Genomic DNA, 23,124 nt, shown 5'->3' with positions numbered 1-23,124 from the left:
TAAATTTATTTATTTTAATTGGAGGCTAATTACTTTACAATATTGTATTGGTTTTGCCATACGTCAACATGAATCTGCCACGTGTGTACACGTGTTCCCCATCCTGAACCCCCCTCCCACCTCCCTCCCCGTACCATCCCTCTGGGTCATCCCAGTGCACCAGCCCCGAGCATCCTGTATCATGCATCGAACCTGGACTGGCGATCCATTTTACATATGATATTATACATGTTTCAATGCCATTCTCCCAAATCATCCCACCCTTGCCCTCTCCCACAGAGTCCAAAAGATTGTTCTATACATCTGTGTCTCTTTTGCTGTCTCTCATACAGGGTTATTGTTACCATCTTTCTAAATTCCATATATATGCATTAGTATACTGTATTGGTGTTTTTCTTTCTGGCTTACTTGACTCTGTATAATAGGCTTCAGTTTCATCCACCTCATTAGAACTGATTCAAATGTATTCTTTTTAATGGCTGAGTAATACTCCATTGTGTATACGTACCACAGCTTTCTTATCCATTCATCTGCTGATGGACATCTAGGTTGCTTCCATGTCCTGGCTATTATAAACAGTGCTGCGATGAACATTGGGGTACACGTGTTTCTTTCCCTTCTGGTTTCCTCGGTGTGTATGCCCAGCAGTGGGATTGCTGGGTCATAATAATTTTAGAAGGTACTGTGACGCGTACAGAAATAGAATGACTTTTTTTAAACTTTAACTTGAGAAAAACCTCAGAAAACAGGATCTTGAATATGGATACTCAAAGGATTTTATTTTTTTAATTCTGGAGAAGGACCAAGAATTAATGTTTTACGTGGTATTTTATTTGATAAGTGCACTCTGGACATTTAAACCTTACAGGTATCTGACCAGACGTGTGATTCTTTGGGGGAGGGAGGGAGGAAGAGGCTGTCACTGTCAAGTGTTTCAAACCTCACTCTGTCTGACTTCACGGTGCTGCCGATCCTCACTGTCTGGACACTTTGCGGTGCATGAAGGGTGTTGCTGACACACCTGGTGGTGCAGAGCCTGCAGGACACCGTCAGCTCCTTCCCTCTGGCTAACACTCTCCTCTCTCTCTCTCCGACTGTCTCCCCGCTGCCGCCTTGTGCTTCCTGCGTAGCCATGCCAAGGTCAATGGGCGTGTGTATCTGATAATAAATAGGTGGGTACTTCAACGTTTTCTCTCTTGGCTCCTTTTTCAAATGGTCTCTGGGGGTGTTAAGCACTTTATTAGCTTGTAAATGAAACTGACATCATCAGACAGTGGACATGGCCTCCAGGTATGCTATGGATGTCTTTTGCAAACCCAGCCATTCGGTGTTTGGACTGAATGGTGCTGCTGAGTGGACTGAGAGGCGGCCGAGGGTCTTCAGCTGGCACTCGGCATTGGTCACCCTTTGGTAGAATTAGTCCTGGGCTTGCCTGTGAGCCCACGTCCCTCCTGAACATGTAATCAAGAGCTCAGCTCAAGAACCAGCTGCTCCACAAACCACCCATCTCTGCCGAGTCCCTGCTGAGTGTACCGGCCCTTCCTCTGAGTTCCCGGAGCACTTTCTCTTTGCTGCCGCCTCCCAACATTGGCCTTCAGCCCCATCTGCCTGCCTGTCTTATCTTCTCCCCTGCCCGCCACCTCTGGCCCTCAGGCCCTGGGTCCCTTGTACAATCCACCGCAGGGCCAACATCTCACCTACCATGGGGGTTTAACTGCTAGTGGATATGCCTGAATGAAGTGATAATAGGCACAACAATCTATGGTTAAGAGAAAATTAAAACACCAATTTCTTCAAGTATACATCTACTTAAAAGAGCATCATATAGAAGGATGGTATTTTACATGACAGATTTCACAATGTATTTGCCTTCTGCAAAAAAAAAAAAAATGCCAAGTTGGGCAGCGTGCTTAGATGCACATCATCCAGGCGGGGAGATAACACCTACTCATAACCACAGGTAACAAAGGGTGAGCTCTGACACCTGCTGTGTGTGGAGTTATCCTCAAGTGCCCAAAAGAGAAGAGTGTTCAGGTCTAATTCATCAAAGCTCTTCTTACTTTATTGAGAGAATTAAACTATCCACTCCCATAACTTCACGTCTTAAGTAATCAAGTCAGTAATTTAGGTAGTAGAAGCATGTATTTTGCAGTAAATCCACTTAACAAAATAACTCTTGGAAAGATTTGTAGGTTTTCTACTCCACTGTCTTTCCTCTTAAGAGGAATGCTGAGGCTGACAACCAAGTAGCAGACCCGAGGAGGTAGCCCGTCTAGAAAGAGGAGTAAAAACTTAGTGCATCTCTGTGGAGATCTCTATGGAAGAGGAACGAGGCCGGGTGGGCTCCCTTTGGGGCTGGTTTTGGGGGCAACCTGAGAGAGAAATGTCAACCTCAAGTTTTTAGCTGCCAGCTAGAGAAGTAAGCTACAGACTTGAAGCATAAATCTTGAGCAGCCATATCAGTCTTATCCCTCTTAACATAAAGAACCACACTATATCTGTCTCTCTCCCTCTGTGTTTCTGATAAAGTCTTGATCATGTGCTTTAAGAGGAGGTGGCTGGGGCGCCCAAGAGGCAGGAGTGGTTTGATGGGCTCTGACAACTGATACACTCAGCCCTCCATATCCGTGGTTTCTGCATCCATGGATTCAACCAAAAGCATTTTTTAAAAAAAATCCAGAAAGTTCCCCAAAGCAAACTTGAATTTGCTGTGTGCAAGTTACTATTTCCATGGCATTCAAATAGTATTAGGTATTACAAGCCATCTCGAGATCATTTAAAATGTACAGGAGGATGTGCGTAGGTTACAAGCAAATACTATAGCATTTTATACAAGGGACTTGAGCACCCATAGGTATTGGTGTCCGTAGGGGTCCTAGAACCAATGTGCCAAGGATGCTGATGGTACAGAGTTGGCTCCCTGCATTCCTCTTGAGGAGAAACATATGCCCATCAACCCTGAACTGACTCAGGAGTTCTCAGACCTAGATGCAGTCATCTAAAATAATTAAAAACTTGAAGCATTCCACCATTAGCTCAGTCTTCTTTCCAGTGAACTCTCACTTTTGTCTGAATGCCCACATTTTAAGAAAAGTCAGAGCTGTGCCCTAGGGAGCACTCGACCTAACAAACCCTCTCTCCCTACACAGTATGTGCTTCTAAAAGGCTGCACATGAAGTATGTCCAGTTTTGAAGGGACTTCTCTTGATTAGAATGATAGGGTGAACCTTTTATTGAGTAAATAAGCTTTCTTTATCCCCAAATTTATTTTTGTATGTTCAGTGCTGTTTAATAAGGAGAATACTGTGTTTCTAGATGGGAGTTCCAATGAAAGAGGGGACATACCTATATCCAACTTCTGGGTCAGTCACAATTTAGACTTGACCTTATAAGATGTGAGGTAGGGCTGTGTTAAGGACAGTGGCTGACTGATAAAATTCTGATGGTGTGAAAAATACAGGAAGTTCCAACTGAATTTGTAAACAGACTGATTTAGAATATTTTAACAGGAGCAATGGTTAGTTCTCCTACATATACACAAACCAGGGCCATTACACCTGTTCCTGTGTACATGTGTAACTGAATCACATTGTTATAATTAACACATAGTAGATCAACTATACTTCAATAAAATTTTTTAAAAATAAAAGACAGAGTAAGGAGCTTTGCCACTTCCCCTTGTTAGCAAGATGTCTAGTTTAGGCTTAAATCTAAATCTTTTTGATTCCAAAGAGCACGCTTTTAACATTGTTCTGGATTGTCTCAGAAAAATGCTATGAGAAAAACGAAAGCACAATGAAAGGATTCATACAGTGTCTTTTAAAGTAGACACTCTAACCGTTCATTGAGAATACTTTCATCCAGAGGCATTTTATAATCACAGATTTTCTCAGGTGAATTATCTAGCTTAAGAAAATAAGCAAGTACATACAAGTAGAAAATAATGTTGTGGAAATCTGGCTATAATGTGGATTATCAAAGCCAAACTGAAAGGTGATTTTTTGGGGATCATACGATTTAATTAATTAATTTATATTTTGAAGTATAGTTGTGGTACAATGTTGTGTTACTTTCTGCTGTGCAACAATGTGAGTCAGCTGTATGTATGCATATATCCAATAAGAGAAGAAAAGAAAAAGAAAATAAGCAAGTACATGTCAGCACACTTTCTTCCACCGACCTCAGAACATTCTTTGTTCACTAAATTTTCTAACATTCTGTGATCTACCTGCTTGAGATCGCTAAAAGGAATTGCTTTTGAAGGATAACCTCTCTGAAAGTCCAAGGGCAATGCAGAATCTTGACCACAGTTCTCCAATATCACAGGCGTTTAAATGCAAAACCAACAAGTTGCATGTGAGCTTAGATTTTTATCTAGCCGGACTTCTTCATTTTGTTTAAAAAAAAGTAAAATTCCAGAGACATAAAATTGTCTCAGAGTCAATTACAGATATTACAGATAAAACTCAGAGTATTACAGATACGATAACATTATCAAGTGTCTGTCCTGTGACAGTCAGGCTGAAATGAATAAGTTTTTGCAAATGAGAAGGACTACCTGCATGATCTGTAATAGGCCTTTTCCTAATGTCTACTTTATTGCCCACAAACGTTCCTTCAAACATTCATTTGAATATGAATAAAAAGATATACTCTTAAAAAACTGAGGAGCAAGATCATACTCATTACTATTCGCCGTGAACTAAGCTGGACCCCCAAGAGTTGCTGAGCTCCCTAAGGCTGCAGCCCCTTCAGCCAGGCTCCCGCACTCTTCTCAAGAGATCTGGTCCCGCAGCTCACCTGGTGCCCGAGGATGGGGTGTGATACAGGCTTCTTACCCCCAGAAGCATTTGCATCCACTGCATACGCTTCAGATGGCCACAGGATGAGACTGGTCCATGCAAAAGTTGACCGACATTACACCTTATTTAAGAATTAAAAAAAAAATCCCTCCTTAAACTGTGAATGACTTGATTCCTAGGGGATGGTTTGCTGTGTTTCTAAGAAAGCATGACCTGACTTGCCTCAGCAGTCTCTGCGTCCTGCCCTTCACCACTGCAGCACCGTCCATTCTCAGATCAGCTGCCCGGCTCAGGGCTCCCAGTCAAAGCACGCTGTGGCCGCCATCCTGGAATGCACATGGCGTTAGGGCCCTGCACCCGGCATATAGGAATGCAATAGTAGATGACTGTAGCATGATGTGTGATCTCTGAGTCTCCTTATAACTCTTCTGTTCTCATCTCCTTTTTTTTTTCCTTTCTATTTCCATTACTTTGAGCAGCATCAAGAAAAAATTACCAATCCACCACAATGAGTAAGTCCCCCTGTGAAGCCATGAAATGCTTGCTCTACATGATGCCATTTCATGCTTCTCCATCCTAAACTCTGACCATTTTCTCCTGCGGGAAAAAATGTCAAGTTTAGGTGTTGATAGCTCTCATGACTGACTCATCACTAGAACCTGAATTGGAAGAGCTCACCAAACCTGAATCTACAGTTCATTTTTAGAAAGAGCTTTAAAAAATAAAAAGCAACCGGATGCTAACAAGCCCACATGCCAGGCTGTGTAGTGACTTCCATTTTGTTCATCTTCCTCCACGTGCCCCTCACTCTCAGCTCCCAGTGCCCTTCCCTCCCTGACTTGTCTGCTGTCTGCCGACAGGCTGGCCCACCCCGAGGGAAGCCTTCCGGACCTTGCCATGATGAAGCTGACCGCTAGCCTGGAGGTGGCAGAGGTCAAGCAGCTGGCTGGGCCTGGGGAGGAGATGCCGGGGGGATGCCCTGCAAAAGCCAAGAAGGGCGAGCCTGGCAGGGACAGCGAGGATGAGGATGAGGACGAAGAGGAGGAGGAGACGTCAGGTAAGCCGCCCACCCAGGAGCCGCTCGGATGCTAGCTCACAGGTGGAGGAAACCAACCACTGACTTGCTCCAAGTGAATCAAATATATACTCATTATATAAGTATATAATAAAATATATACTCTATATGCTCCAGTATATACTTGACCCTGGCAGTGAGCTAGAAACGGGGGGAACGAGCCGTACACACCAGGCTTCCACTCATAGCTGCACACACGCCCTGCCTTGCAGATCAGAGGGACAAGGGACCCATCAGTACAGGCCAGGTCTCCACTCACAGCTGTGCACACACCCTGCCTTGCAGATCAGAGGGACAAGGGACCCATCAATACAGGCCAGACCTCCACTCACAGTTGCACTCCCTGCCTTGCAGATCTGAGGAACAAGTGGCACTTGGTGATCGACCGCCTCACCGTGCTGCTCCTGCGGTTCCTGGAGGGCTTCCACCAGCTGCAGACGTTCCTGTGGTGGATCCTGGAGCTGCACATCGTCAAGATCGTGTCCTCCTACATCATCTGGGTGTCCGTGAAGGAGGCAAGTGATGCCATTCCGTCTTTAGGCCAGACCCAGCCAGACGTCTGCTCCAGCTGGAGCCTTGGGCCGCTTGGACTTAAAGTCCCCTCGCTGAGCACGGGTAGGGCAGAGACGGACATGGATGTGGATGTGGCTGTGCACCACATGCCCACCCAGTGTGGGTATGTCTGAACTCCGCACAGCTTGAGGGCACCACTCAGGCGTGTTCTCTCCCAGGAGAGGTTCCTGAAGCTCCAAGTTGGGCCGAGGACCCCCTGGGTGTTCTCCCAGAAGCCTGTTCACCTCAGTAGTTTCCCACTGTGATATACTTAACATCACCTGGTTGTACACCTGTCTGTGTACTAGCTATATATCTTAACACCCACAGCCATTTCTTGTACATATGAAGATCCCAGCCTGCCTTTGCTTAGCTCAGAGGAACTGAATCAGTCAAGTTGCCTAAAAACATCTAGGTTTTTAGATGTTGTGCCATGTGACATATTTTTGTCTCCAATTCCAATTTTGTGTTCTCAGGTGTCTCTGTTCAACTACGTGTTTCTTATTTCCTGGGCTTTTGCTCTGCCGTATGCCAGGCTCCGCCGTCTGGCCTCCAGTGTCTGCACCGTCTGGACATGTGTGATCATCGTCTGTAAGATGCTGTACCAGCTGCAGACCATCAAGCCTGAGAACTTCTCTGTGAACTGTTCGTTGGTGAGCCTCGGAGACGGAGGGTCCCCTTGCCTGGCCTTCAGGGAAGGGAGGCACACCTCGGGGGACCCACGTCCCCCAGCCCTCGCCGACAGGCCTTCGCTGGCTCAGTGAGTCGGAGGTGTCCTGGCCCCGTCTCTCCTGATGCTGATTCCCCCTGAAGTGGGTCCTCCCCCCATCCCTGTGTCCCTTTGCTCAAACCCGAGGGAGACTAGTCTGAACTCTCCTGACTGCGGGGCCATCTCTTACTCCTTTCTCTTTTCTTTTCAGCCAAATGAAAACCAGACGAACATCCCCCTGCACCAGCTGAACAAGTCTCTGCTCTACAGCGCACCCATTGACCCCACAGAATGGGTGGGCCTCAGGAAGTCATCTCCTCTACTTGTCTACCTGAGGGTAAGGCTTCCTCATCCTTAGTGTAGCCTCTGCTGAGTTCATGTCTGCAGCCCTTTCCCTGGAGACCGCTCACCTCACCTTTGAGAGCAGCCTCGTCTTCTTACATGGGGTTTGCAGTCACCTCCAAAACACATGACTGAGTATTAAAATCAGTATTGAATTGTGCTGAAAAGAAATCAGCTGAGTAATTTGAGATTCGTTGAATAGAATATGACAAATATATTCACTGGAATGTTACGAAACTGCTCAAAGGCAGATTTATAATATTATCAGACACTGAAAGATATCCAAAATATATTGTAATGTTGAAAAAAAAAGCAAACTTCAAAACAGGATACATAGAATGATATCTTGTAGGCAACAAAGAAAAAATATTGAGTAAATTACACCAAATGGTCAGAGTAATTATTTCTGAGAAGTAAGTATAGCATGACAAGAAATGTTTGCTGTCTAAATTCTACAGATTTTAATCAACGGCATCTATCATGCTTAGAAGTAGCCACATACAAAGGGCGTGTCTTTGAAAAATGAATTCTGATTGCAAATAGTTGTAACAAACATAAGGAAAGCAATATAGTTCAGATTATTCACATGTTACTGTGATGGATAGTTTGAACATTTTATTTTGATGGATTATGCTGATGATGTAATTAAAGCCTTTGTACTCAACCAGAATTTTAAAGTGTACTAAGCATCTCCTCTTACTTGGTGTAGCTTCCTGATGTTTTCTCATATGACCAATATTATTTGTAACATACAAATTATGTCTACCGTTAAGAGCTGTTACAAGATAAAACCAACTCATATTTGAAAGGGGCGATTAGAATAGTGTCTGGCACATAAATGTTACCTATTTTTTATTATTATTTTGTAGTATGATTAGTATATTTTTTACTCTACTGCTCTCTCTAGCCAGCTTTCAAAGATATTGTGTTCAAAAACTTGCTAAGTTGAGCCCCAGTCTGCAGCTCAGTCTGTTTCCTGGGGTCCCTGCAGGATGGTGTATAAGGGTTTCTCACATTTAGTTGCAAAGAAAGCTGGACAACCCTTCCGAGTAACTGGACCCAGCTGTCTGGTTCGGTGGTACTTTTTCTGGATCTGGTGTAACCATCGCCAGTCATTGGTATAGAGGTTCTAAATCCTGTTATCATGAAAATTAGCCTGATTTTCAAACTGGAGAGGACTCCACCCTTGTTACCAAAAAACAGGGAAAATGAGCATTAAAGTCAAGACTGTTTCATGGTTGTGGGATCTGATCACACATACCCACAGTGAAGTGAGATAGCTTTTTAAGGAGACTGTAAATGACCACATGGCATCATGTGTATTTTCCTTGTTTTCTAGAACAACCTGCTGATGCTGGCCATCCTGGCCTTCGAGGTCACCGTCTACCGCCATCAGGAGTACTACCGAGGTCGGAACAACCTCTCAACCCCTGTGTCTAAAACCATCTTCCACAACATCACAAGACTCCAGCTGGATGATGGACTTGTTAACTGTGCCAAGTATTTCATCAATTACTTCTTCTACAAGTTTGGTCTGGAGGTGAGTTTCCTTGCTGATCTGTTCTCTTTTCTCTGAAAATTCCAGCAGCTGCTTTCAGCCAGGTGGCCACTAGGGCTTTGTGGCACATCTCCATGCCCTGATTTCCATCTCCTTGGGATCCGAGGGGGTGGCGGGGAGCTTCCATGGCAGGGTTCCCTGGCCTGGTGGAGAATTTCCAGGACTCGGTGCCTGTCCCCTGCTCTGCAGCCATGGACATGGCTTCTCGGGACGCCCAGTCTTACAGATGCCTGGGTGTCTGTTTAGTGCCTTCTGAATGTATGACCTCAGCCAGAGCACACTGTTTTGACCTGAATAGTGTGGGAGGCCTTCCCTCAGTACTTGGAACAGTGATTCTTATTGACGGCCACCTAGTCAGTCTTCTGTCTTCATGATGAAAACACACTGCAGAGGCAGAGCAGGTGAAGAACTCATCCAGGGTCTGGGCCCAGGAACGCGGGTCTCCACCGCTCCTGGGGGCTGCCCGCTGATGTCACTCCCCTTCCCTGTAAAGCCGACTTTCTGCCTCTTTCATCCTCACGCAGACCTGTTTCCTCATGTCAGTTAACGTGATCGGCCAGCGCATGGATTTCTACGCCATGATTCACGCCTGCTGGCTGATTGCCGTCCTGTACCGGCGCAGGAGAAAGGCCATCGCCGAGATCTGGCCCAAGTACTGCTGCTTCCTGGCTTGCATCATCACCTTCCAGTACTTCATCTGCATCGGCATCCCCCCTGCCCCCTGCCGAGGTGAGTCCCCCCACCACTGGCAACGGGAGGCGGGAGCTCAACAGCATGAGGGGCTCCCTGACCGGCTCCTCCCACCTCACACCCTGCAGACTACCCCTGGAGGTTCAAGGGCGCCAGCTTCAATGACAACATCGTCAAGTGGCTGTACTTCCCTGACTTCATCGTTCGGCCCAACCCTGTGTTCCTCGTGTGTAAGTGGGGTGCTGGGGTCCTGCCTGCTCATCTTTCCCCTGGTGGTGCACCCCTGCACCCGCTCCCCGACCGCACCCCTGCACATACAGTCCGGACAGGCTGGCTTCCACGCGTCACCATCACCAGCCACTAGCGGCTCCTGCCAGCCCTGTTTTGTCTGCAGAGTTAATACCATGTTAGCATTCCAAACACTTTTTTTACTTTAGTAATTTTATCCTCTGCCACACACCCCACTATCCAGCCCCACACACCTGTATACACCCACCTTCTAGGAGAGAGGCTGCGGGAGGCGGGCCTGGTCCTGGGGAAAGCGGTTGCTTCTTGCTGCCACCGCAGACATAGACCTACAAACTGGAAAGGGTAGCTGGAAGGACGAGGCCAGACCACAGATGCTTCTGTTCCGCCAGATGATTTCATGCTACTCCTGTGTGCCTCGCTGCAACGGCAGATCTTTGAGGATGAGAATAAGGCTGCCGTAAGGATCGTGGCAGGTGACAACGTGGAGATCTGCATGAACCTGGACGCGGCCTCATTCAGCCAGCACAATCCCGTGCCCGACTTCATCCACTGCAGGTAACGCGGCTGCCCACGGGCAGCCCCTGGGAAGGTGCGACCCCCAAGCCCATGCCTCCAGCTCCTCTGCCTTTCCTGGGCGCTGACCCGCTGATTACACCATGAAGCCAAGAATCCTGGGGCCAGACAGCTAGAGGCCATGGTCTGGAGGCCAAACCTCCTTGTTATCCTCTGTCCTCCTTGGACATGCCCAGGGCAGTTCTGGGGAACAGATGCCCCTGAACCCCAGGACAGCCAGGGCCTCAAGCGCTCCCAGGGGCCCTGGAGGTCCTCCCCGGGGTATGTTGGCTGGTGTTGCCATGTTGTTCCCACAGGCTTGGTTTTATGATTTCTGAACCCAAAGCAGGTCAGGCTGAAGAGTGAGGGCCGGGGCTCCTGTAGGAGGATTCACAGCTGCAGGCAGGGAAGGGAAATGGATGGAAAGCACATGATGCACAAACACGTGTGCACAAGCACACACACACTCACTCAAACTTGCCAGCAGCCTAGTTCCACCGACTTCAAGTCACACACATTAGGAGGACTGGGCATTCAGATCCCACACCAGGACTGAATCACTGACATTACCTGTGTGACCGTGGAATGCTGAGAAACACCCACATCTTATGCACTCTCCAGTGTGTATGACATCAAGGATGAGTGAAACATAGTTTAGAGAAAAATCATGAAACTATTCAGAAGTGTTGAGTATTTTAGTCTAAGAAGAGTATAGTCCAAAAGTCCACTTCTGTGACAGTGTTCTTCTCAGTTCAGTTCAGTTGCTCAGTCATGTCTGACTCTTTGCAATCCCATGGACTGCAGCACGCCAGGGTTCCCTGTGCATCACCAACTCCATCACCCTGTCCATCACCAGCATTCTTCTAGGGACCACTTATTCCCTAACCACACTGAAAACAGTATAGCATGTATTTATCAGAGATGACTTAAGAGCTCCCACAAAATAACAACTCAGTTATCAAGTATCTGATGCACAATTGATGCTTCTGTGCTTCTCCCCAAACTTGGGAAAAAAAAAAAAAAAAAACAACCAAAGCAAAGCCTCCATAGCCTAGAGACTCTGAGCAAATGAATCCAGATGGGTCGCGGCTTGTAGGCACGATATCTGTCAGCCGATACCCAGCTGGGGAAGCTCCCGGAGCTCCACCACTGGGGGATGATGGGGCCCGAGCATCTGCCTGTCTGCAGAGTGAGGAGTGGTCCCACAGAAGGGACCTTGGCTCGGCCCAGGAAGGTGCAGAGAGAATCCTGACAGAGCCTGTGAGCTCTATGTCGATGTGCAAAAAAGTGAAAGTTGTAGTCACTCAGTCGTGTCTGACTCTTCGGGTACTAGGCAGAGAACATTGCTGCTTGTGGGAAGTTTGACCCCAGTTTGATGATAATAAAAGTGCATATGGCGTTTTCCCAAAGCACTGCTCTGTCCATCACTAACTGGATGAGGATTGCCTGTGGACCAGCCGGCGATCAGAGCGCCCTCTCTGGCCTGTGCCTCCAGGCTGAGTCAGGAGGAGGATGTGTGAACACATTCCCTTCCTCTACTAGAACCTCCCTACTTGGTCTGCGCTGCAGTCTGTGTTGTCTCTTGGTTTTGTTGTCCAGGTCGTATCTGGACATGTCCAAGGTGGTCATCTTCAGCTACCTCTTCTGGTTCGTGCTCACTATCATCTTCATCACTGGGACGACCCGCATCAGCATCTTTTGCATGGGCTACCTGGTGGCCTGCTTCTACTTCCTGCTCTTCGGGGGCGACTTGCTGCTGAAACCCATCAAGAGCATCCTGCGCTACTGGGACTGGCTGATCGCTTACAACGTCTTTGTGATCACGATGAAAAACATACTGTCGGTAAGTGGCTCGCACCGTGTAACACATTTGCCGTCCCAGCCTCAGAGCAAACAACCCATTCAGTGGTTACTGAAAGCCCTCAGCCCCTCATGCTGCTCTCTTAAAAGCCCCGAATAGGATCCTGGCAAACTCAGAATTGGAATGACCGTTTATTACTCCTTGTTTTGCTGTTTTAAGCAGAATCCTTTTTGCTCACATCCACCCTCTCAAGGACAAGAGGATATGTATTTGTAGGAAAAAAAAAAACTCTAAAATGTATTTTTTCAATTAAAATCTATCCCTTCTGAGGAATGATTGGATTTCACTCCAGAACAGGCTGCAAGTGGCCCTTTATGAGTTGAAACAGTCATGTGATGTCTTCACAAATTATATCCTGTTGGCTGAAACCGACTCTCTTACCGGGAAAACTCCATGCAAGTATAAATATTGATAGAATAGTCAAGATTTTCTGTGACACCAGGTGGGGTACAGATGGGAGGGATAGGCCCCAAAAGGTGCAGGTGTTTTATGGTGCCCTGATGCACGGGTGGACACGGGAGCTTCGTGGCTGCTCTAAGCACTAGCATCTTGACTTAAAAACAGCTAAGATAGTTCAGGGTTGAGACGAACACCTCCTGTCCACAGAACAAGGCCGACTCTCTGTTAAATTTCCACCTTGCAAGCCACAGTGTGGCTCTTTCCTGGTGGATAAACTGCCCATGCATCATCCCAGAGTCATGTGAAATCTTGTAGGCCACAAAGATACCTTTCAAGCTATTTATTGTGTCAAGAAATTAAACAGTGACCTTTCAGGATCTGAAGGAGTTAATCCACTTCTAGCTCTGATTCAAACTCAATGCCAGGGCCTGCCCCTCATGGCTGTAACTGACAGAGTGTTAGAAGAACAGTGGTGGAATGGGGTGGGAGGTGAGAAGGAGTTTCAAGAAGGAGGGTACATACATATACCTATGGCTGATTCACGTTGATGTATTGCAGAAACCAACACAATATTGTAAAGCAATTATCCTCCAATTAAAAAATTAATTAAAATTAAAATAAAAGAACAGTGATGTAGGCACTATGGCTGCCTACTTCTCCCCTTCCTAGCACTTAAAGATGAATTTGCCAGGCAATTCTACTGGAAAGCATTTGACTTTGGGTGGGGGGAGGCACATGCATTGCTGTGTTTAGAAGTCTGACGAAGCCAAGTCTATGTAACCATGAGTGTGTATTTGAAGAATTTATTTTTTCTCAAGTCCATGAGAATGGTAAGTTTCTAATTGGTAGTAAAAGTGATTTTTGTTCCTCAGTTGGACTCCAGCAGTGCGTGTTTGCCTGTGGGGTGGTGTTGAGAGTTGTCGGGCAGGGGGTGAGGCAGGACAGGAGGTCACTCTTTCTCCTGAAGTCAGTCCAATGGGTGGAGACCAGCACCTGGGAGCTGATCCCTCCCGACAGCTATTCCTGGAGAGTGTGTGACTGTGGAATCCACTCATTCATTCATTTATTCTGTAAACCCGGGTTTCAGACCTGGTCTTCACTTTGCTGTTGTTTTGCTGTTTAGTTGCCCAGTCGTGTCCATCTCTTTGCGACCTCATGGACAGCAGCACATCAGGCTTCTCTGTCCTTCACCATCTCCCAGATCTTGCTCAAACTCATGTCCAATCCAGCCATCTCATCATCTGTTGTCCCCTTCTTCTCCTGCCTTCAATCTTCCCCAGCATCAGGGTCTTTTCCAATGAATCGGCTATTCACATCAGGTGGCCAAAGTATTGGAGCTTCAGCTTCAGCATCTGTACTTCCAATGAATATTCAGAGTTGATTTCCTTTAGGATTGACTGGTTTGATCTCCTTTCTGTCCAAGAGAATCTCAAGAGTCTTTTCCAGCACCACAGTTCAAAAGCATCAATACTTCAGTGCTCAGCCTTCTTTATGGTCCAGCTCTCACATCTGTACATGACTACTGGAAAAACCAAAACTTTGACTATATGGACCTTTGTCAGCAAAGTGATGTCTCTGTTTTTTAATATGCTGTCTAGGTTTGTCTCTGCCCAAATCTGAGTCCTGGATTAGTGCTCACCCATTGGCTATTGCAGAGTCAGGCTTGTTCCTATGATGCTCTAAGTATCCTGTTGGAAAAGAGAGGCACTTCCCAGTGCAGAGAGCACCATGCTGAGGCTTCTTCTGCTTGCTCCTCGGGTTTAACTCCCAGAAGCGAAGCATCAAGCGCTTTATTGAGTGGGACTGGATTTTAGGAGCCATCAGAGCACTGAGCCGCAGGGAATTCCTGCACATGTTGGGATTGCAAGACATCAACCTTGTTTTCTGGGTGCAGAGTTTCAGGATACTCGTTTCCCATTTGTTTTTCAGATAGGAGCATGTGGCTATATTGAAAAATTGGTTCAAAATAGTTGCTGGTTGATCCAAGCATTCAGCCTGGCCTGTACAGTCAAGGGCTACAAAATGCGTGAGTATGAAAAGCAGATTTGGGAACGGAGGGACAGAAGGGAGAGTTCTAATTTAAATATCTATGCCAAAGCCCCTGAAGGTAGGAGATGAAAGGACACCCAACTCAGTGTCTTCAAGGAGCTGTGGGCTGGCGCTGCCAGGCTATCTGTGGTTGGAACACCCCACCCTCAAGATAATCTTTGATCTTCAACAAATGTCCCTTCCCCATCCCCAAGCAGGTCTTTAGCAACTCCCTGAACTTCCTATGTTTATGATGGGAAGGGTCACAGATGCCCACACACACCTGTGGCTGCTGTAGTGGGCATCTTGGTCATCAGAGGAGCTCTACCTGCAGACCCCCCACCCTGAAGCTCAGAGAAACCCCACTGGGTGGAGAGCTGGGAGGAGTAACAGGGTGTCTGCAGTTAGACTCCCTCCCTGCTGGAGGCGGGACTCCGGTTCCCACCCTGTGCCTCTTGTGTCAGAACCCTGGACAGCACCACTGTCCTCTGTTCTCCATGGGGCCTGGAACCTGGTGCTCCCCCACCCTCACCCGGCCCCGCCCTGCCTTCTGGTAGGAGGATGAAGAAGGCACTAGAGCTTGTTCTGATTTGGGGTCAGACGTGCTGTTGGCACCTCTCCTTCCAGTAGACTGTGGCTGCTCTGCTGGCTGCCCTGGGAAGGGCCCATTCCCAGAACATGTCTTGTTTGTGCCGAGATATCCTCTGGCGTTGGGACATACAGATACAGTTTCTCCCTGACCTTTCCTGCTGAGCCCTAGAGTATCCAGAGCTCACTTGTGGTCAGCCTTATGAACTGGTGCTGTTACCAGACTTGAAGTTTGTGCCCTTGACTGCAAATAAATCCACTCACAGGGATTCAGTGCCTTGGAAGTTTGCTTGTATGTCTGTGTGATCGTATCACAGAGCTTATAAAATAACAATGAAAATGGGTATTCAATGTAATTTTTTTCTTTTTCTTTTCCCCTCCCCCAGCTGATGATGACTCCTCCTGTAAACTGCCCAGTGGGGAGGCGGGAATCATTTGGGACAGCATATGCTTTGCCTTCCTGCTGCTGCAGAGAAGAGTGTTCATGAGTTACTATTTCCTGCATGTGGTGGCAGATATAAAAGCCTCGCAGATCCTGGCATCCAGGTGGGTCAGGCTGTGGAATCAAGGGATTTCTCCTAAGAAACCTGCCGGGAAGTGACATTGTACCCGGCCTGCCATCTGAGCTTGCTTGTAGAACCCACAAGAAATTAAGACACGTTCCTTCCAGGAGAAGTGATCCAAGGCTTTAAGATCTAGAACAGAAGAGTAAAGAGGAAGACTCTGGAGGGAGTTACACCTTACCAGGACTGTGATACCCTCAAAGTTCAAAGACAGACTGGACATTGAGCCCCTCAGTCCAGACCTCAGCCCTGGAGTAGTTCCTTAGGGCCTTCTGAGTCAGAACAGAAGCAGAGACCATGTTGGTCCAGAGTCTAGTGCATCTTCCCCAATCTCTGCCACCTCCATTTTAAGGAGAAACTCCTGAAGATAGAGAAAAACATATTCATCGGTTACCTTCCAGAGTGTAGCTGGAGGAGCCCCTTTCCCTAGGGGAGGCTAGAGGCTGTGTGAGTCTGTCCACGAGGATGGGGCTTCTAGATGGGACTTGGGACCCCCAGCTCCAGCCCAGAGACTCCAGGCAGCAGCGCCCCCCTCCCCCTGCAAATGTTTTCTCTCCCTTAGTAACCGTTGTCAGGGAAAGTGGCCAACACCGATAAAAATGCTCATTCATTCTGTTTCTGGCTTTCCTTTAGAGGGGCTGAGCTTTTCCAGGCCACCATTGTGAAAGCTGTGAAGGCCAGAATCGAGGAGGAGAAAAAGTCCATGGACCAGCTGAAGAGGCAGTAAGGATGCTTCCCTTTCATTTGGGGTTCACCCGATCCTGTCCCACCAGCTCCTGGCTCCCAGAGAGCCCCAAGCCCTGAGGAAGCCATTTGTGGTGACCTTCACACGTGCCCAGGCGTTTGCTCCGTGTTGACTGACGTGGAAATTGTCCGAAGGAGTATGCAGGGGAGTGGGAGCAAGGGGAAGAGCGGCCATGGGCAAGACCAGTGTCAGTCCTAGTTTAGATGCTTCTTCTCGAGCCCCCAGCAGGTTTCTGAACTCTCTGAATTCCAGTTTCCTGTTTTAGATTAGGACTCAGTTCTGCCTGATCTTGGTAAATATTAAACAAGCTAGTGAATGAGACAGGGTCGTTCCCAGCGACTCTAACTCGGAGAGAAGTCCATCGTGTCTGTGGGTGAAGCGAATGAACATGGGGTTCTTACTTCAGAAGGATCTTTAGAGATAATATAGTCCAGTCTGGGGAGAAGCTGCTGACGCACATAGTAGATGACTTAAAACCCACACTAGCCGGAGCTGGCACTAAAAATACACCCACATTTCCATGTCCAGCTCACGGCCTCCTGTCCCAGCACGCCATCCTGGAGAACTCAAGTAATGGACTAACTCCACCCAGGAGATCTGAGAAGTCTTTTTTGTTTTAAATTAGCTCACTGAAAATAATTATTTTCTTGGAGTGAAATCTCTAGCAGTAAGTGGAACTTCTGTGGAAGGCTAGTGCCTCACATGTTTGGGGCCAGGTTTAAGAGCTGATGGCCATAGAATTCAAAACCTAGCCACTTTCTCCAGGAAAATGGAGAGACTCTGTCAGCCCACCAGGAAAGTTCCCTGAGTTTCTAAGACTAGTTCATTCCATCCTGACCTCATCTCGCAGCTTCTTTCCCTGTGCAAAAAAAAATATTTGTCAGTATGAGTCACACTACCCCATGGCATGGTTATTTTCATAATCAAAGATATGAGTTATATAAAATATATATAATGAAAGTACAATATGGTATAGCTACTGCTATTGTTGTTTCTAGCTATCTAAATCAGCTCTAGAGAAATAGCAAATTTGAACCCATATGTAGTATGTGTTCCTAATTTCCCATAAGTGAGACCTCTTAGTATAATTTATATCACTGGATTTTTCCATTTCCTTAAATGAGAAGTCAGAATAAAAAAAAGAATGAAGGCAATGATCATTGCTAAAGACAAACAAATAAATAAAATATTATTTAAGATGCCCAAAGCAGAAATGTCACTTAAATTAGTTTTAAAACTTGGGCCATACATTTAAAATTTTAAGAAACCAAGAAATGAAATGTTTTAGGACTTCCTTGGTGGTCCAGCAGACTTCCACTGCAGGGGCAGGGCAGAGTTTTGATTCCTGATCTGGGAATTAAGATTCCACATGCTGCACAGCGTGGCCAAAAAAGAATTTTTTTAATTAAAAAAATAAAAGAAATGATATCATTCAAGAGGACATATGGGGGAGATGAAGTTCAACACTGCAATTTCTGAATAGACTTCCTGAATAAATGACAAAGAGCTACAACACAATATTTTCCCAGATCCAGTAAGAGATTAGATGTGACACACAGGAGAGTCGTGGGGTCTGATAGACTGTTTGAGTGGCAACTTGCTATTTACAAAACAGTTCTTACATTTATACGTCTTTTCACTTGATCTTCACAACTATATGAGGTAGGCAGTATTTTTCTTTTAAAGAAAAATGCAAAACCTGGGAGAATAAAAGAAACAAGGAGACACTTGTTGCTAACAAGCAACCATCCACAAGTCCCAACTGTTGCCACTCCATCCACGATTTTGGCTGTGTGCGTAAAAGTGTAAAGGTAACTGGGTGTAGGCTGTGTGCATAAGTGTGTAGGTAACTGTGGGCGTGTTCTTGGCATTGCTGCTGCTATTTTGTTGTTCAGGATGGACCGCATCAAGGCCAGGCAACAGAAATACAAAAAGGGTAAGGAGAGGATGCTGAGCTTGACCCAGGAGTCGGGGGAAGGCCAAGATCTCCAAAAAGTTTCTGAAGAGGATGACGAGAGTATGTTGAAATATTTCCTTCTTCACTCAAGTACCTTGATGTTGAGTAAAAACATGATATAGGGTAGGGCTGTGAAATAACATTACTATTCATTCTAGTTTTATGTTCCAATTGTAGGTGGAATGTGTTTGTTTCAGAAAGTACATATTTAATAAATCCATGACTTTATGAATAGCACCATATTTAGCAAGATGACCTTAATATAAATTAGCTTCCATTTCACGGACATGTGCTTCTGAAAAAAATAGAATGAGTTGGCTTCATCTGTTCCTTTAGGGAAGATATGTGGTTACTGTTGTCTTTGATTTCTATAAGTTTTATACAAAAATTAAATACATAAGCCCCTGAATAACAGTAGTTAAAATATTCAATTATGATCTGTTCCAATGAAACTTGAGATGAAATATATATTTATTATATCTAATTATAGATTTGTTATATCCAGTTAAGTTTAAAAGTTCTTAAAGATGCTTGCATGCTTTTCTATTTGAAAGGAATGGAGAAATAATACATGGTGTTCTTCCAGTGCATAGTATCTATTTATCAACAATAAATTGATATTTTCCAACCATGCATTAAAATGATCAAAAGAGATATTTCTGGTTATTGGAATGTACGTATTTTAGCAAATTATTTGCCACTAAATTTTTCTATAATATCTGGGTGGTGCTTCTTTTTGTTAATTCTATGGAAAATTCAATGTGGGATGCATTTTTGACAGACAATCATTTTCTTATACTTTTTATATGCCCTCAGTCACTAAAAAGAAAGTGAAAATGTGGCATTCTGTTAATAGAATACTGAATATTTACCTTGTGGAATTGACTGCTGAACCACGTAAATGTTCAGTCAGTAGAATTTCTTTTCCTGACCTTGGGTGGTGTACTTTTGCAATATGTCTAGATTTTGACAATTGAGTTGTTAAAGCGTGGTTTTCAAAATTTGTTTTCTCACTTCCTGAGAATTAATATTTGGACATATTTTATTTTAGGAGAAGCAGACAAACAGAAAACCAAGGGCAAAAAAAAGCAGTGGTGGCGGCCTTGGGTTGATCATGCTTCCAGTAGGTTTTTCTCGATCCTCTTACGATTTCATCGATTCTAACCCTTATATCCTTGACCAGAATTCAGGCGTCCCCGTGACCTATGTGTTCCATGCATGGTTTGATGCTTGTGACTTGATAGGAGGGGCAGAGGGGAGAAACACTGTGATCTCTGTGGGTCTCTGAGCATGACAGATGGAATCTTCCAGAGCAGTCAGCCGACTCCCATGTGGCTCACATGTTCCTGAGCACCACCCATGGGCTCAGAGAGGGAAGAGGGGTTGATGGCTTTGTTATCGGATTCTGAGGTCCAGAGCTCTGCTGAGGTGTGTTTGTTCCATGGCTGAAAACCCTTATTGAAAATGCATTTCAGCTCCTCCTGGAACTCTGAATTTAAAGAAAATCATTGTATTTGGAATGTCCATGACCCTCTTTGAAAAGCACTGGGTGTGAATGTGAATGACCTACCCCCCAACCCGCCTCCACCGCTCTGCCATTCCAAGAGCATTGATTCCATTTTTGTAAGGGTAGTTGGCAATTTATTAAGCACAAAGATGGGGATACCTTAAGACAGTTACTTTCTCACCCTGCCTCCTCAGTTTCAAAAAAGCTCTAAAACTACCCTCCCAATCCAACGCCTGATGTGTGGGTGGTCTCAGAGTCACCAGAGCTTAGACAGGACCCTTCAGAGGAAAGTCAGATGATGGTTTTGGAAAAGCAGAACTCGATAGCCACACAGAGTTGGTGTGTTTCACCCTATCACAGAAAAAAAAAAAAAAAGAATTAGTAATTGCGAAATGCAGCGGCTATGCCTGCTCTGCTTAGCAAAGGATGTAGCACTTACTCTTGGCAATGGCATATTCTAATGGAATGATCCATTTCAGTCTGGCCCACTTTGAATTTGTTAGAGTACTGAATAATTATTCATTATCTTGCAGATTACTTGTAATGTCTGCAGACTTTTATATCTTGTATTGTGTCTTGATTACTGCAGTTTATGTAATCAGACAAGTAATATCACAAGGTCCCTAACGTCAACAGGATGGTGTTCAGAATCAATAGGAAATCAGTCAGAATCCTTTCCCTCACCTAATTCTTACCATCATTTAGATCTGGTTTTGGCCTTTCACCCAAGAAATAATTTCCTAAAATCAGCAAGCCAATTTCAGGAAGCGATATTCAAATTTTGCTCCATATACCTGGATGTAATAAAATGTAATCCCAAATACTGAATTTAGCATTATGGCATGAAAAAAATTCATGAGTTCTAAAGAGTTTCATTTCATCTGCTGCTCAAGTCAAAAGACAAAGATTCAAGCTGGAATTCTGTGTGACCCACTGTCTGCTGGCGTGTCAGTCATGCCAACAGTCTCCTGTGCGGACACTGTGTGCCAGTTTCTATCAAGTCACAAGTAAACTGTGCCAATCTTTCTGTTTTTAAAGGGCCCTTTGCTAGTTTAGAGAGACCTATCCATTTCAAAATGGTGTCATACTGATGTTTTGTCCTTTAACTGGGGGTATATGCCCGCTGTGGTCATCATGAGACTTTCCTTTGCTCGTGTAAACATTGCATTTTGGAAGGAATTGGATATGGTCTTCGGTCACCACCTTATGAGTTGGTTATCCTTGAAAGAACTTCCTCTGAATGTTGTTGACTTTAGAGTTTCTGATTCATTTCACCCTCATTATATCAAGTTCCTGAAGGCTGGGATTACACTACCTGTGCCTCGTTATAAAACTTCCAGTGCAATGATGCCGGGGTATGTGTCACTCATAGTTTGGAATCAGATACTTCTTTTTACAAGCTGGGGAGGAAAGGAAAGGAATTGACGTGTGGCTTATTTTATAGACAATGACGAGTTCCAAAACCTATCTTTAGATTTGGAAGCACTTTATTGAAAGCCCATTTTCCCATCTCTTGAGTCATTGGGCTTTTAAATATTTCTTAGAGGTGCCAAGTGTAAGAATAAGTGTCTTTGGAATACCCTTTGCAAACTCACTGATGATACAATAACGTTGCTGTGTTATTCACATTACTGGTGAGCATCTGCACTCTTAACATGTTCTGTAGGTGACATCCTCCCAGTTCCATGTCTATATGCACACAGACCATCGCATCATTGCTGTTCAATGATACCTTCCATGCTGGTGAGACGCACTTGTTTCCACATCAGTTCTGTACAGCAGAATCTGTGACAAGCCTCACTTTGTTGTCAAATATCTGAAATACAGGACCAAGTCCCTGGTGTTACAGGTGGTGGGATTTTAAAAGCCAGCTGTCAGCATCCATGTCCATGGTACATACACAGACCCAGGCTGGAGGCAGGACCCCTATCAGAACTCACAAACATAAATATAAGAGCTTCTTTACTTATTATTAGCAGATATAGAACTTCAGGAAATATTATCTAAGTTTCATTTCAATGACAATTTATAAAGGAATAGGAGATTTTTAAAACATTTTCTTCCATTTTTAATGTGTTAATGGCACATGTCCCATACAAATTGGCAGCATCTTTCAAACAATAAAAATCAATGTACAACTGCTTATGATGAAAACTGACTTCAGTGGCCCCATGAACAAAAGTTCTCGAAGGTATGATTGAATACAGTTGAAGCTATCGTTGATTTTAGAGCCAATAATGAGGGTAAAATGTTCAGTCCTGGAAATCTCGGTGTTTACCAAATGACCACGTGACGTCAAGTCCGTGTGACTTTCCAGCAAATCTCTGAGCTTATCTGAAGCATTACTTTCATGGTCTCCATCTCGGTCCAACGTAATGCTGTGACTTTGGTTCGTTCTTGCTTATTCTTACCTTATGTTGAATTGCATTTATTTCCTCAGGCCTGGGCCCAGTCTTCTGGGCTTGGTTCCTTCTTCAAAATAAACATAACAAATCACAGTGCTTCTGTTCAAGGATATAAGGCCCAATTCATTCATTCTGCATCTTCATGGATGAAGGTCTCAGATATGTCTGAAAACATGGGCAAAATTACTCACTATCATGTTTGGTGATAGCAACTAATTTTCAACAAGCCAAGGTTTCCTGTGACCTTACAGTGGATAAGTCCAGAAGATACCTAAAGACATCACGTGATGTCATCCAAAAGATACCTCAGCATTTGAAAATTCTAATATAACTTGGAAATATGCGTATGTTTTCCTGCAGTGACAGTGCAGTTCTTGTCGCATCAGAAATGCACGTGCTGGGTCTCTTTTCTCTGATAAAATAGTCATAAAACTGATAAAGATTCCATTCTCAAACTTCTTGAGCTCTCTGAACATTTCAGCTCTCTAGACTGTCTCCGTGCTTAAGACACAATATGTCTTTGGAAGGGAAATGCCAGGCAA

The 23,124-nt window shown here is 45.1% G+C and overlaps 1 protein-coding gene across 4 annotated transcripts in view; it reads left to right on the top strand.

The window, feature by feature from the left end:
* PIEZO2 (piezo type mechanosensitive ion channel component 2) overlaps positions 1-23,124 on the top strand; it is a 251,246-nt gene that overhangs the window by 187,064 nt on the left and 41,058 nt on the right. For all 4 annotated transcript variants that reach the window (XM_019986928.2, XM_070778959.1, XM_070778957.1 and 1 more), the window contains exons 18-31: positions 5,663-5,859; positions 6,232-6,392; positions 6,906-7,082; positions 7,350-7,475; positions 8,820-9,020; positions 9,563-9,767; positions 9,857-9,958; positions 10,367-10,532; positions 12,129-12,372; positions 14,719-14,815; positions 15,792-15,951; positions 16,602-16,691; positions 18,609-18,730; positions 19,722-19,793. In XM_019986928.2, the coding sequence (XP_019842487.2) occupies positions 5,663-5,859; positions 6,232-6,392; positions 6,906-7,082; positions 7,350-7,475; positions 8,820-9,020; positions 9,563-9,767; positions 9,857-9,958; positions 10,367-10,532; positions 12,129-12,372; positions 14,719-14,815; positions 15,792-15,951; positions 16,602-16,691; positions 18,609-18,730; positions 19,722-19,793 (2,120 nt within the window). The remainder of the gene's footprint in view (positions 1-5,662; positions 5,860-6,231; positions 6,393-6,905; positions 7,083-7,349; positions 7,476-8,819; positions 9,021-9,562; positions 9,768-9,856; positions 9,959-10,366; positions 10,533-12,128; positions 12,373-14,718; positions 14,816-15,791; positions 15,952-16,601; positions 16,692-18,608; positions 18,731-19,721; positions 19,794-23,124) is intronic.

The sequence above is a fragment of the Bos indicus genome, chromosome 24, assembly GCF_029378745.1.
Source record: "Bos indicus isolate NIAB-ARS_2022 breed Sahiwal x Tharparkar chromosome 24, NIAB-ARS_B.indTharparkar_mat_pri_1.0, whole genome shotgun sequence".
Classification (NCBI taxonomy): Eukaryota; Metazoa; Chordata; class Mammalia; order Artiodactyla; family Bovidae; genus Bos; species Bos indicus.
This window is presented reverse-complemented; position numbering and strand designations above follow the sequence as displayed.